Here is a 13,878-nt window from a genome sequence, read left to right as displayed (position 1 = left end):
AGGATAATTTCTGAAGAGTCTCACAGTTGTTTGGGGAACTTCAGGAAATACAGAGGACAGATTTCCAGGAAAATACCAATGAAACCACTCATTTGAGCATGCTGTACTAATAATAAGTTGGGCTTTCATCCTTTAGTTTATCCAGATTATTGCAGAATACATTTTTTTTGTAATTTCTTGTTACAAGCCTGCTTCCTCTCCCCTGTGTTTTGCAGCCTGAGAGGCTGCAGGGCACTCACTACTCGGTGCAGTCGGATATCTGGAGCATGGGGCTGTCCCTGGTGGAGATGGCCATTGGCAGGTACCCCATTCCCCCTCCTGACTCCAAGGAGCTGGAATTGATGTTTGGCTGCCCTGTGGAAGGAGATTCTCCAGTCACAGAGACCTCACCCAGGCAAAGAGCACCTGGCAGACCCATGAGCTGTGAGTTACTCTCAAACTGATTTCTAATACCCTTCCCTGCCAGCTTCAAATCTTCACCTCATCCTGGTCTGCACAGTGGGGCTTTAAACTTCTAAAAAATCAGGGTTGTATTGGGCACCAGGCTCAGCCTCACTGAGAGGAGCCCTGTGAAAGCAGAGCACCAGAGACCCTTTTGTTGGTGGTTCTTGTGAACTGCCCCATACTGAGATTCCAGTCTGTTACTCTGGTTCTCTCCAAGATGCTGATCCAAGGGCAGCAAGATGATTCCCAGTGAAGTGAATGCTTTGGATCAGACCTGGAAATGTCTCCTTGCATGAAAGCATTTCCCAGTTGCTGCTGTACCTTTTCCCTGTAAATCTGCTGGGTGCCAAAAGTGCCAGGGCTCCCTAAAGCACCCCCACAGCCACGGGGGGAGAGTGACACTGATCCCACCTCTCCGTTTCTTCCCAGCCTATGGATCAGACAGCAGACCCCCCATGGCAATCTTTGAACTGCTGGATTACATCGTCAATGAGGTAATTTATAAACCTAAACATCTGCACTTTACAACTGTAAACTTTTAAGGCATCCTGGAATTTGGGGGACTGTGGGGTTGGTGCTGTTTAGTCTGGCTTAGCCTTATGACTTAGTCACAATTATCTTTCAAATAGCTAAGCTCCAAGGCTGGTTAGAGATTTGTTTTTGAGAATGGGTTGTTTCCAGTATTTTCACAAGTACCACTGAAACTTGTGTGACTCCACTGCTTATGTTCTTCATAAAAAAACCCAAAAAAACCCCATGCTCATGTTAGCTGTCATTTGTAGCAGCTGGATGAATTATTGAAAACTGTCCACCTCACACATTTAAAAGGCACAGTTGGTGTCTGGGTCCCTGCATTGCCTGTGGCACTGATAAATTGATAAATTGCTTCTGTAACTCATCTGCTTGCAGAATTCTCAGACTACAAATCTATTTTGCATATTATATAACACCCCAATCTGCCAGCACTAACTCTGGGAATAGAGTTAGCATTGAATTACTTCAGCTGCTGTGGTCCTGCTCCTGCAACATCCCTGAGGGGGTCAGTTTGGGTTGAAAAGCTGCAGTGGTTGAGTTGGGTGAGATTATCTTGTCCAACTTCTGATTGAGCACAAACTTCTTCAGCAGGAGCTGCTCCCTCCAACACAGGCTGTGCACCAGTGAGGGAGGAGTGTCTCATAACATAAAAGTATAGAAGTATATGCATAAAAGTAACTCAGTGCAAGGATGGAAACTTATCCTGATCCTGGAGCCAAGCCCTGGAGGATGAGGCAGTAATGTGCAGGTTTATGCAGTCCCCCTTCTTTATTTGTCAGAATTCTTTCTGAATTCAGAGCCTGAACAAACTCATTCCCAGGGACAGAAAATTTACATCAAAAGGATTATGGAACTAATGATGTGCAGGGCATCTTCCCTCAGCAGTGTGGAGAATGACAGGGTGCTAATTAGTGCTCTGAGCCTTCTTTAATGAGAGCTGAGGCTGTGCTCGCCCCATTCAAGTGTGTGTGTGTAAAAACAGAATAACCAACCAACCAAAACCCACCAAAACCCACCCCATGCCAGAGAAAGTCTGATTTCTTACTGAAACACCTGAGGTCCTGCAGCTGGGACTAATAACCCAAATCAGCCAGGGTTTTACAGCTTTGCTCAGATGTGGGACATGTGACTGGTAGGTCCCTGGGTAGGTTGTGCATCATCATGTATTAGTTATGCTGAATGATTGCTGATTTTAAAAATTTATTTATTCATTTATTTACTTACAGCCACCTCCAAAATTGCCCAATGGTGTCTTTGGTTCTGAATTTCAAGATTTTGTTAACAAATGGTGAGTATTTTCTCTGTGTTTTCTCTGTGGCTGAGTGGCAAAGGGACACGCTGGGCTCAGCCCTGCTTTGTCTATCAGGCACTTGGCAGTCAGAGTCCCTGCTCCTGGCCAGGGCAAGTGTAAGGATTGCAGTCAGCATAATCCTCTTTGGGTGTTAATTGCCTGAAGTTCATCTCACAGGCTGCATCCAGAGGAACCCCAAGGCTCGGGGAGATTCCCCTCCTCAGCACCGAGTTTGTGCTGTGTGCAGCTCAGAGCAGCCCTTTCCCAGCCTGGGCAGTGAGGCACAGCACACACAGCTTCTGCAAGGCTCAGGAACAATCATCCTGCAGTGGGATGCACAATCTGGAATCTTCCTTGGCAAGAATCTGGCAATTCTTCCTTGCCCATGAACCAAAACCTTAATCCCAGCAGGCACTGCCCCATCTCTTCACTTTCCCTCAGCGATGCCAGCACTGAACCAGTGCTAAGGGAGGCAGCTCACTGCAGTTCAAAAGTTTGTTTATTTATCAAATATCTGTGTTCACAGCTTCCAAAAGGAAGGACAGTCATGCAATAGCCCTACTTGATACTGAGCTTGGAGACACTTGGGGCAAAGAAACGTGAGGGATAAAGTGGTTTGTGTTGTTTTAGATGAAATGGGATTTATCTCCCCAGCTTGGTTTAGACACTCATCAGTGTCAGACAACTCAGGATTTCTTACCTGGAGCTGTGGAACCCACAGAAGGGAATTGCAGGCTCCCATCTCTGTCTAAGAAGCACCTGATGCTTTTATTGAATGGTGTCATCAGAGCAACACAACCAACAGGACACAACTCAAGCCTTATTTTAGAAGATAATAGAGTGTAACTTGTGCACCACTTTGTGTTTTCCTAGTTTAATTAAAAATCCTGCTGAGAGAGCCGACCTGAAGCAGCTGATGGTAAGTGAAGGTTTTTGATTTGATGGATGCCTTTCCCAGGCAGGTTGGCAGATCAGAGCACGTGGCCTCGAGGGTGGCTGGTGGCCCATGAGCAGCTCAGCTTGAGGAGGAACAGCTTTTCTGAGCTAGAGATCAAGGGGCTGCAGGTTTCACACCCTCCTACAACAGGGACTGTCAAGGAGATCAAAAGTCTGGTGGCTTGTAGAGTCTGCCATTTGATAATCACAATGGGTGACTTAAATTAATTAACAAAAGAATTCTCTCTTGAGTTTATTATTAACTAATAAAGTATTGATTGATACTTTTAGGAGGACAAAAGAACAAATCTCCACATACCATATGGACTAATTAAATACATTTTTAATCATCTGTTCTGAAACACAAAATTTGTCACTTTTTTATAAGCTTTTCTTGCAAAGTCTGTAGAACTCCACACAAATCCTGTATTTTTTCCCTGTGTGAAATAACCATATCAGTCTCAGTGCACCCTTTTATGGTTTGAAGTGTAATGCCAGGACTTGGGTTGTACTGCAGAAAATCAGGTTTTCCCTGCCCTGACCCTGCCGCACAGTAATGGTACAAAATGCAGGGAGACTTTTTATTACAAAAAGCCTTTCAGTGCCCAGGCAGACTTTTTCCAGAGTATCACCTCGAGTGGCTGAGTCACATCCTTACCATTTGTGTGGTGCCAGTGCCCTGCAGCAGGCACTGTGGCAGGATCCCTCTGGGGAGGGATCCCAGTGCCTGTTCTGCAGTTCTGTGGAAAACTCTCCACACGTGGTTTGTAAAGTTTTACAGCTCTAAGAGGATTTATGGTTCTGGCTGCTCCTGGGGGCTGGCACACTGACCCTGTTCTCCTGTGCCCAGATCCATGCTTTCATCAAGAGATCCGAGGCGGAGGAGGTGGATTTTGCGGGGTGGCTCTGCTCCACCATTGGCCTTAACCAGCCCAGCACCCCCACGCACGCCGCCGGCGTCTGAGCCCGGGGGCAGCTCCTGGACTGTACCTCTGGTGACAACGATGCTCTCCTGGTCCTCTTTCCTCAGCTTGTACCTGTTCAAACATGTATTTCACCTCTTAAGGAAGAATGTCTTGATAGCATGTGCCAAAACGGTTTTAAATCTCGTCCTAAACTAATTGGTATCGTACCGGGTTCCGTCGTTCACTGACCAAATGTAAGCTGTGTAAGTTCCAGTGCTTGCTGATTTTAGGTGATTATGGATATTCTTTCTTAATGAAAATATCACTGGGGCAGAGGGGTTGGCCCCTGGCTTGTTTGAACTTTATCAAGACTCTTTGTAAATCGTTGGTACTTCAATCATGCTTTCCCTGAGCTCCCCGGGCTCGGGATGCTCCGAGCCTGTCTGTGAGCATGCTTTGCTGCTGCCCAGCTGTTCCTGAAAGTTAGGCTCCAATGTTGCTGTTGTCTAGAGATCTCTCTCTTTGCAGGTGAAGAAGGCAAGAGCTCTGCATTTCTCGGAATGTACAGGGCAATATTCTAATTGTAGACTTGTTCATATTTCTATATTTATTTTTCGAACATATCATCATCCTTGGATTTAGTGATGTATGTCTTTCTAATTGATTTTTAAAAGTTAGTTCTTGGAAGTGTCCTATGGAATCAAGACAATGATCCAAGCACTTTGCTTTCTTTTAACCTAAAGAGTCATGACAACTGTGTTTAGTGTCTAAAAGTGTATGAAAATCCTTTATTGTTTTATTCTCTCAGATGTTTAGCAATGGGTTCTCTTAATAAATATATTATCAAGTAACTTCTTGAAGCTTATTTTAAAACTTGACCAAGGCTTTAATCCGGTCACTGCACTATAAATTTCAGCTCTTTGAAAGGATGCTTTGGATGAGGAAATGCCTGAAATTCCTCCCCAAAAGGAATCCCCATCAGCGGGACAAGAACTTCCACATGGCCAAAGGATCGGGTATCAAAGGGCTGGCACAGCCTGGGCCCAGCAGCAGCAGGAAATTACTCACTGACACATCCAGGGCTTCCTCCAGCCTGTCCTGGCTGGAATGAGACCTGAAGTGGCAGCTGGGAGGGTGAAAATGAAACTCTTCCCCGAGCTTCACCTACAGCCAGCAACCAGAGCCACACCAGAGCCTTTTACTGTCTGCTAAAAGAAATACACAGCAAGGTTTGAGAGCTTTAACTCCCGCTTTGGGTTGTCCCCCCAGATAAATAATTTGGGCACTGCAAGCACAGTTGTGTGTAAGGACAGCAGGAAAAGAACTTTATTGCAACATGCGCTAGAACTGGGCTGTTCAAATCCAAAAGCGAGGGACTCGTTCACAAAAGCAGCAGGAATTCTATCCATGAAAACTACTCTGGACCATGCTGGGCACAAATAACATTTTTCAGCAGTCAAAGTTACCCTCTAGAGTTGAAATGTGCCAAGAAAGGCCAGGATGGTTCCTGAGCTCCTCCCAAACCAGCTCTTCACACACATCACTGCCACGGCTTATTTGACCAAACATTTTTGGCTCAGACTTTTTTTTACCTGTCAGGTTTGGGAAAGCTCTGTTAAACAATCTCTTCACTCCTGTTCTAAACTCCTTCATTAAGACATCCAGGATCCTCAAAACCCAAATAATTTTTAGTCTTTACAGGATGAAGCCACATTTACATCCCAACAGTTTCCAGTGGGTACAAACCAAACAAGAGCCAAATTAACACTCATTAAACAGTGGCAGGAACTCACTGCAGGCTGACTTTCAGTTCTGGCCACCCCCAGGATCCCAGACACTTTTCCAAAGTCAAAATTGGGGAGATTTCACATGATTTTCCATTTTTACCTATAAACTTCTCATGCTCTTCCTTGAGAATCACAGGTGACCTTGCCTTGATTTATGAGATTACAATGAGAGGAAAAGAAAATAACACCAATTTAAGAGTATTAGCTTATTACAAGCACCACAGATCATTTCTTACTCTACAATTTGTGGACAAATAAAAGGCTCCTTGGCTGCTGCTCTGAAGGAGCAGAAGTAGAAAGTCATTCTCTGGCACAGACTGACAGAACTGAAGAGCACCAGGGGGACAGAGGGACCTCCCTGCTGTGCTCAGAGTTGGGCTGACACTGGGAGGACTCTGAGAGTAACTCCAGCTTTCCATGGAACTCAGAACACAGCAGCTGAAGGCTGGAGACAGCCCTGGACACATCTTTTCTCACCCTGTATCTTAAATTCCCAGTTCAGGCAAATGAGGTTGTAATGTAATCAACTGGGGCAGCACCAGCCTCCAGGACCTGGATTTGTTTCTCACATCAGGAAGTGAGAACAGACAAGTTATTGCTTTTAGTGCACGTGTTAATTAGTCTGGTTGATCAATTACTTCTCCCTTCCACATACAAAGATGTTGTAAGAGCTACATTAGGTTTGAAATGTGGAATGGATTATGCTACATATTTGTGCAGCAGATTTTCATTCTTTCAACATCTGAGTCAAGATGTGCCCAGGCTGTGAAATTCACGTGTTCAGTGTCACTGCCCTTGACTCCGATATATCAAATAGTTCATATCCACACACAGCACGGAACGGAAATCACTTGGTGAGTTTCAGATGAATGAAGAAGAAATTCCTGAGTCTGTATTAAAAACCTTCTCTGATTTTTTTTTCTCTCAAGAATCAGATTCTTCCTCCTCTTCCTCCTCCTCTTCATCATTCTGAACACTGAGGTGTAACTCAGTTTGATTGATGGCAGCCTCACTGTCCATCTGCCCAAGTGTCTGTCATGAGAAAAGGGCTGATTACCAAACCCAGCACGGGCACCAAAAGCTTCTCAAATCACTGTGAGAGCTGTGCAGTCTCTAATTAAAGGTCTCAGGGCTAGAACTGCTGACTGAGAGCCCATCACAGCAACAAGGCCCTGATCTCCATGGAAAAGCTGCACCTGGGTCAGGTATTGAGTGAAAAGCTGCAGCACCTGTGCCTCCATCCCCAGCAGCGGTGCCACCCCAGTGTCACAAGCATTAAACAAAATATTTAATAAATGGTGAACTGAAGCTACACCACACAGGTATTTCCCAATCCCCCCCGAGACACGGTGCTGCTTTTGGGGATGGGAAAGGTGAAACCCTTAAAACCAGTAGCAAAACAGACATTTTACAGCTGAGCTTTGCAGTGATGAGAAGATGAAATGAGGTGACACGAGGAGCTGCACAGGAAAACCGTGCAGAGCCCAACCCAGCCGTGGGGCCCCCTCCAACCCAGGGACCCCCTTACCTGCTGAGTGTCCTCGGCCAGGGCTGGCAGGGGCACAGGGACGTTCTCCTCGCCGGCCCTGATCAGGGACTGCAGCGCCAGCTCCTCCACCTGCAGGGAGCCGCACTGAGCACTGCCGGCATCATCAGCCCGGCCCCTCTGACACCGCTTAACGTTTCCATTCACAACTTTGGGGGGGTTCACCTGGCAGTCTCGGAAAAGCTTTGTTAAATCTTCTGCAATTCTGTTCTACGCTGCTTTATTAGGATTTGCATGAGTCTCTAAACCCAAGCAGTCCTCAGTTCCGCTACCTCAAACTATCCCTTCTCCATCCACCAGCTAAGGCAAACCACACACTCACATTTACCTCTTAAAGATGTATCCCACATACATTTATCTCTTAATGTACACCTACACTCACAATTGCAGGTGCCACTTACAGATGTATCCTACATATTTACATTTCTCTCTTCTTGTATGCCACATACCTTTTAGAGATGTACCCTATGCACACTCACAATTACATTTATCTCTTAATGTCTACATACGCTCACAATTATAGCTACCTTACAGATGTATCCTACACACACGCTCAGTTACATTTAACTCTTCGAGATGGACCCTGCATACAAATTACCTCTCAGAGCACCGCAGATGGATCCCCCCCTTTCGCAGAGCACCCAGAACCCCACAGCAATTCCCGGCTCTCCCTTTCCCAGCACCGAACGGGCCGAGGGCCCGAGCGCGGCCGCGGCTGAGGGGCAGGCCCGGCCCCGCCGCAGCGCTCCCGCCGCTCCCGCTCCCGTCCCCCCCGCCGCCCCCGAGCCCCGGGGTGTCCCCGCGCACCCGCAGCCGGCAGAGCTGATCGTGCAGCGCCGCCTTGACCCGCAGCAGCGTCTCCTCCTCCCGGCGCAGCTCCTGCAGCCGGCTCAGCATCGTCCCCGCCGGCGGCAGCCAGCGCCCCGCCCCCTGACGTCACGGGCCGTTCGCGTGACGTCACGCCGCCAGAGCAGCGCGCGGCGAGCGCCACCGCGCGGCCACTTCCGGCCACAGCAGCCGCGGCCGCCCCGGCGGGAGCCGCCCGACCTCCCTCCTGCCCTGCCCTGCCCTCCCTGCGGCGCCTGCCCGAACGCCTGCTCACACACGCACACCCCACACGGCCTTCCGTCATCCAACAGCGTTTATTAGGGACAGAGCGCGGGCACAGCCCCCCACGGGCAGCTCGGCCGCGGTTACGCCTCAGCCTTGGCCTTCGCCGCGGGCTTGGCTGCCTTGGCTGTTTTGGCCTTCTTGGCAGCGGGCTCTGCCTTGGGTGCAGCCGGGGCCTTGCCTGCCGCCTTGTCCTGGGCCTTGCCTGCCACCTTGTCCTGGGCCTTGCCTGCCACCTTGTCCTGGGCCTTGGCTTTCTTCTCCTCCTTGAGTTTGTGCTAGAACAGAGGGAGAGATGATCAATCGGGACAACATGCGAAGGGCGAGCCCCAGCCCTGCCCGTGGCAGCCCTGCCCGTGGCAGCCCCACTCACGTTCCGGGCGTGCCGCAGGATGGTGTTGCGCCGCATGGTTTTGGCGTACGGGTTCAACTTGATCATGATTCTCAGGTTCTTCAGCGGGTTCTTCTTCAGGACCCTGCGCTGAATCTTCTTCCTGAAAAGCACAGCCATGTTTGTATGATCATCTCATTTCGCAATGCCACTTCTGCTAAACTCTCCCTGAGATCTGGACAAGAGCAATTCCTTCTGTTTACCCAGAAATTAAGAAATTCCAGCCTGAGAACAGTTTCAAACTCCTCCACAAAAGCTCTGTTCATTAAATAAAATCACTTACTTTGGAGCACGCAGTGCCTTCTGGATTTCCTGGCTTCTCATGATTCTCCCAATATCTGTATTGGTCATCTTGTGCATTGGCAGGCTGCAAACCAACGTTCAGAGTGTGAGTGGTGGTAAAACCGTGGCTAATTCACCTTAACCGGGCATTTAGGAGCAAATCCCAGTATCCCTTTTCCTGGAAAAAAAGAGGGCTGCTCTCCCAGCCTGGCTGCACTCACTTGTAGTCGCTCTTGAGCGTGGCAGCCTTGCGCCAGGTGCCGTACAGATCGTCCAGCTTGCGGAAGGCGCTCTCTGTCCAGATGCAGAACCGCCCCACGTGGCCCCCGGGAGCGAGGCGCAGCAGGTTGAGCTTGTTCACGTTCAGCAGAGTGATTCCTGCAGGAAACCAGGCAAAGCAATCCCTTTAGTTTGTAATTAAAATTGAGGAACGTGAGGCTAAGCATTAAAGAGACTGGGGGGTTTATGGCTGACTACAGAGCTATACACACCTCTGTATAAAATTCTATTGAATTTTTAAATTAATAACAATCATCATCATCAGCCTTTTTCCAGCGTCAAACTCAGCAGCCTCATTTGTGCCCCACAGTTCAGGATTGGGAACAGCTGCAACATTTGTCACAAACACCCTAAACATCACCCCAACAGGTTCTTACAAAGAACACATCAACTACTGCGGCAAGTCAGAACTTCCACACATCATGTGTTTCAGAAACACGGACCAATGAAGTGGAATCTCATCATTCCAGGCAGTGTCCCAAGAGAAGAGCGAGTGTGTCCCAGGTTAATTACCTGGGATATTCCGGAAAGCTCTGATGATGCCGTTGTCCTCGTTGTAGATGATGCAGGGTCCCCTGCGCTGGATGCGGCGGCGATTCCTCATCTTGCCCTTCCCGGCCCGCATGCGCTGGGAGGCGTAAACCTGGGAAAAGCAGAAACTCAATATCCCAACAGCCCCAGCCCACCAGCCAGACCAAAAACGCTGCTTCAGTCAGAACTTCACCATCAGCACTGCGCATCTGCAACACGGACCAGTGAGGAGTTCATCATTCTCCCAAGCCAAAATACAGAATTATTTGGAATTCCAACTCTAATAACTGCAGAGATGAATCACCTGCGTTTTGCCCTTCAGATCACGCCTTTCCAGCTCACCTTTTTGATGTCATTCCAAGCTTTAAGCTTCTTCAGGAGAAGAACAGCTTCCTTGGTTTTCTTGTAGCCCTCAACCTTGTCCTCAACAACCAGGGGAAGTTCTGGAATCTCCTCAATGCGGTGGCCTGGAGAGGATTTCACAAGACACTCAGTACTGCTCACTAGCCTTGGCTGGACCCATTCATCAAAGTTATTGCTTTGTATATTCACAAATAATACATGAAAAATTAAATTCATGATAGAAATTCATGAAATGAAGTCAGGCACAGTAACCAGAGCAGTGAAGTTCCGGTGGTGTCTTACAGGTCTGTTTCACACAGGACTTTGTGTACTCGAGTGTTGAGTAAATCTTTGCCTCCATGAACAGAAACCAAACAGCACTGCAAGATTCCATTTCAGTCACCACAAAGTACCCAACGCTGGCCCAGACAAACAATTCCAGAGGCAGAATTCTCACCTTTAGACATGACCAGAGCTGGGAGGGCAGAGGCAGCCAGAGCAGAGCAGATGGCGTAACGCTTCTGCATGATGTTCACTCTGCGGTGCCAGCGCCGCCAGGTCTTGGTCGGGGCGAACATGCGGCCGCCACGACACATCTGGGAGCTGCAGTTAAGAACTTTTTGGTGCTTTCTTATGCCAAAGTGACTTTTTATTGCTTGCTCAGCACTAATGGGTCGTCAACCTCCTGTGCCAGGACTCTGACAGCAGGCAACTGTCCCTGGACACAGGGTAAGGCGCAAATTACGACATCATGGCAAGACAGAATGGGTCATTGTGGTTCCAGAGTGGGAGTCATAGCAAATCTAGTCTGAACTGCAACCATTACCTCAAGAAAAAGATTCCATCTCACATTTGGACAATTAAAAATCTTTCTGCTGCCTGAGCTCAGTGTCCCCGAAGCCAGCACGGCCATGGAAGGATACGTTGCCAAAGGCACCCTGGCCAGAGCGGTGAGTGCCACCGCCCCGGACTCGCGGGATTCGAGCAACAGCTCTGCCAGTACCCCATGATTCAGCACTGGTCTGGTGACCTGAAACAGAGAGAGGGTCATTCAGAGAGGGACATCACTGCCATGCTCCCACAGTCACAGGGATGCTGAACACAGGGCACCAATCAGAACTTCCACACAATCATGTGTTTCAGAAACACGGACCAATGAAGTGGAACCTCATCATTTCAGCATAACAAATCTTCATCAGGAAAAATTAATCCCTGTCTATTAATGTACTTGATTCTGACCCAAGATCCTTATTTTAAGCTCAGTCCTCAGCAGGTGTCTGACTTGGCAATGCTATACCTAGTGAGTTAAAATGTTTGTGTGAAACTTAGAAATAAGGTTAAAAAGGCACGTTTCTAGCACAGACCTCTTGGGAAGCAGAAGTTATCTGCACCAACAACAGAAGCAAATCTAACAAATGCCCATTTGCAGAAGCTGTTCCTTGCCTGAGGCAAGTCTCACAAGGTCAGTGCAGAGCAGTGATTTTTCACCTGGAATACCTGTCAGCCATTTTGTGTTTTTCTTACAAAGAACAACGACTCCACCTGAGGACCTTGGCATTGTGATACTTTCCAGCAACCTGCACTTCAAGCAGGACCACAGAACACCCCCAAACACCACCTCGATGCTCCTCATTTCAAACCAGACCGTTAAGGAGTGCTTTTTATGCAGAAGCCCAGCGACAGGCACATCTGTTATCCCCACTGCAGCTGTATCTGCACGTGAAGCCCCCCGCAGCGCGGTGCCAGCCGTACCTGCGAGCTCACTGACGGCGTAGGGCTGCCGGTTGTTCTTGCGCAGGTTGGTGTGCACGAAGTTCACCACGTCGGGCCGGATGGGCGCCTTGAACACCGCGGGCAGCGTCACGTTCTTGCCCGACGCCTCCCCCTTCTCGGAGTACACGGAGATCAGCGGCCGAGCGCAAGCCTGGGGGGGAAGCACAAACCCTTCAGTACAAGCAAAGTGGATTTCTGGTGTTTTAGCTCCTCATGTATTGCTCAGAACGAAGGAGTCGTCAGCTCAGCAGTGCCAGCACGCTGACAGCAGGCAACTGTCGCTGAGCACTGGATAAGACGCAAATTACGTCATCACAGCAATATTTTAATCAAAGTTGCGCTCCACAGCTCATGCCCAGAAAACAACACCTGAATTTCCAAAGCATTTCTACAATTTAGGCTCTGTAACAAACCCCTTCAAAACTATTCACATCTACTTCTAAAAAAATCCACCTGTATTAACCAAACACTTGTAATTTGAATTAGGAAATGTTGCAAGCAATTTCTCTACTGCAATGACTGCGGCTAATCAAACAGTGTCAGAGGGAAGTCTGGACCCTCTAAACAATCCCTGGTGCTTCAAAATATGTGCAGCAAAAAATGAAGCTGCTCTCAGCACCAGCTGTCTGTCAAAAGGCTGAAAGGATGCCCAAAAATAGCCAGTGGATGAACAGCACTCTTTAAAAGTAATGTTTTAGCATTCTATTATATTGGTTGTTAATTAATCTCGTGGTAACAGTACAGGCAAAGCATATTTCCTTCCCTTTCCTATCTGCAGTTCATTTTAGAGGTATTAAAATACTCTAGAACTCCAAATTAACCAGATAATAGCAATGGAAGGGCCATGTCTGCATGTGACTCTGGTCACCAGCAAGGCTCTGGCCCCTGGTGTTCACCCAGAGACCCCAAGACAAACAACAAACTTGATCAAGGTGAAGGCATCAGAGCAAACTGAGCTGTAATAGCAAGAAAAATTGTTAATTTGCAACTTGATTGTAGACCAAGGCTCATTAAAGCCCGTTTTGCAACAAAAATAGGTTAAAAATGAGATATATAGAAGCCGCTCTTTCCACTCTAGATGGGCGCAAACGCTCCCGTGGGGCCTGTTTTACTTTAGATAAATACATGAGGAAACTACTCAGCGCTGCCAGACGACAGTGGAGACATAGCCCATCCCTTCCCATGCCCATGGAAAGGAGCACTCCGGGCGGACCACACCGATCTCCCGCCCGCGGCCTCCGCAGCCCGGCCCGGCCGAGCCCCGCTCGGTCGCTCACGGGCTCCACGCGGCCGCCCAGCACTGACGGGCCCAAAATGGCGGCCGCGCGCCCCAGGCCGCCAGCGCGGCCCCCGAGCTGCCCATAGCTCGGTCCTGCCCGCTGGGCCCGGCTCCCCCGTGCCGGCCCCGCTGCCCGCCCCGCTCCCCCTCAGCCCCGCGCCCCCCCGGGCCGGGCCCGGCGCTCCCCTCACCATGGCGGCGGAGCTGCTCGTGCGGCCGCCCGCCTGCGCCGCGCCCCGACCGGAAAAGGAAAGACTCGTTACACCCCGCCACTTACGTCGATGTCCCTCCGCCTCCTCACCGCCGCTTCTGCCGCGCCGGCCGGTCAACCCCCGACCCCGGTCCAAGTTCTCGACGGAATTCCGACCCCGGTCCCAGTCCCCACCCAAGTCCCTTCGGCCCCGTCGCTCCCGTCTCGAGCCCTCCGGGCGCCTCTGTCCCCCTCAGT

At 49.3% G+C, this 13,878-nt stretch overlaps 3 protein-coding genes and 4 non-coding genes across 9 annotated transcripts in view; 1 reads left to right on the top strand and 6 right to left on the bottom strand.

The window, feature by feature from the left end:
* Positions 1–4,961, top strand: part of MAP2K1 (mitogen-activated protein kinase kinase 1) — a 32,393-nt gene extending 27,432 nt beyond the window's left edge. For all 3 annotated transcript variants that reach the window (XM_005521647.2, XM_088063107.1, XM_088063108.1), the window contains 5 exons: positions 216–423; positions 874–938; positions 2,205–2,266; positions 3,143–3,188; positions 4,056–4,961. In XM_005521647.2, coding sequence (XP_005521704.1) covers positions 216–423; positions 874–938; positions 2,205–2,266; positions 3,143–3,188; positions 4,056–4,169 — 495 coding nt within the window. In that variant the 3' untranslated portion in view covers positions 4,170–4,961. The remainder of the gene's footprint in view (positions 1–215; positions 424–873; positions 939–2,204; positions 2,267–3,142; positions 3,189–4,055) is intronic.
* A 446-nt stretch (positions 4,962–5,407) lies between these two features.
* SNAPC5 (small nuclear RNA activating complex polypeptide 5) lies at positions 5,408–8,378 on the bottom strand. The gene is made up of 3 exons (XM_005521648.2): positions 8,251–8,378; positions 7,426–7,515; positions 5,408–6,929 (listed from the first exon to the last, which is right to left on the bottom strand). The coding sequence occupies exons 1-3, from the start codon at positions 8,338–8,340 to the stop codon at positions 6,822–6,824; spliced, it is 288 nt and encodes a 95-aa protein (XP_005521705.1). The 5' UTR covers positions 8,341–8,378; the 3' UTR covers positions 5,408–6,821.
* A 188-nt stretch (positions 8,379–8,566) lies between these two features.
* On the bottom strand, positions 8,567–13,683 carry RPL4 (ribosomal protein L4). Its single transcript, XM_014251202.2, has 10 exons — positions 13,622–13,683; positions 12,131–12,302; positions 11,302–11,408; positions 10,836–10,974; positions 10,379–10,503; positions 10,019–10,148; positions 9,448–9,604; positions 9,228–9,311; positions 8,927–9,047; positions 8,567–8,831 (listed from the first exon to the last, which is right to left on the bottom strand). Exons 1-10 carry the CDS (start codon positions 13,622–13,624, stop codon positions 8,637–8,639), a joined length of 1,233 nt encoding a protein of 410 aa, XP_014106677.2. The 5' UTR covers positions 13,625–13,683; the 3' UTR covers positions 8,567–8,636.
* On the bottom strand, positions 9,906–9,975 carry LOC148183008 (small nucleolar RNA SNORD18). The gene has a single exon (XR_015773990.1). It is a non-coding gene; the product is annotated as a small nucleolar RNA SNORD18 (small nucleolar RNA).
* Positions 11,036–11,135, bottom strand: LOC148183007 (small nucleolar RNA SNORD16). The gene has a single exon (XR_015773991.1). It is a non-coding gene; the product is annotated as a small nucleolar RNA SNORD16 (small nucleolar RNA).
* LOC148183006 (small nucleolar RNA SNORD18) lies at positions 11,488–11,558 on the bottom strand. Its single transcript, XR_015773989.1, has one exon. It is a non-coding gene; the product is annotated as a small nucleolar RNA SNORD18 (small nucleolar RNA).
* Positions 12,371–12,471, bottom strand: LOC148183005 (small nucleolar RNA SNORD16). Its single transcript, XR_015773992.1, has one exon. It is a non-coding gene; the product is annotated as a small nucleolar RNA SNORD16 (small nucleolar RNA).
* Positions 13,684–13,878: the final 195 nt, after the last annotated feature.

The sequence above is a fragment of the Pseudopodoces humilis genome, chromosome 16, assembly GCF_049639895.1.
Source record: "Pseudopodoces humilis isolate 2021_Gansu_Grassland_sample_001 chromosome 16, ASM4963989v1, whole genome shotgun sequence".
NCBI classification, from domain to species: Eukaryota; Metazoa; Chordata; class Aves; order Passeriformes; family Paridae; genus Pseudopodoces; species Pseudopodoces humilis.
This window is presented reverse-complemented; position numbering and strand designations above follow the sequence as displayed.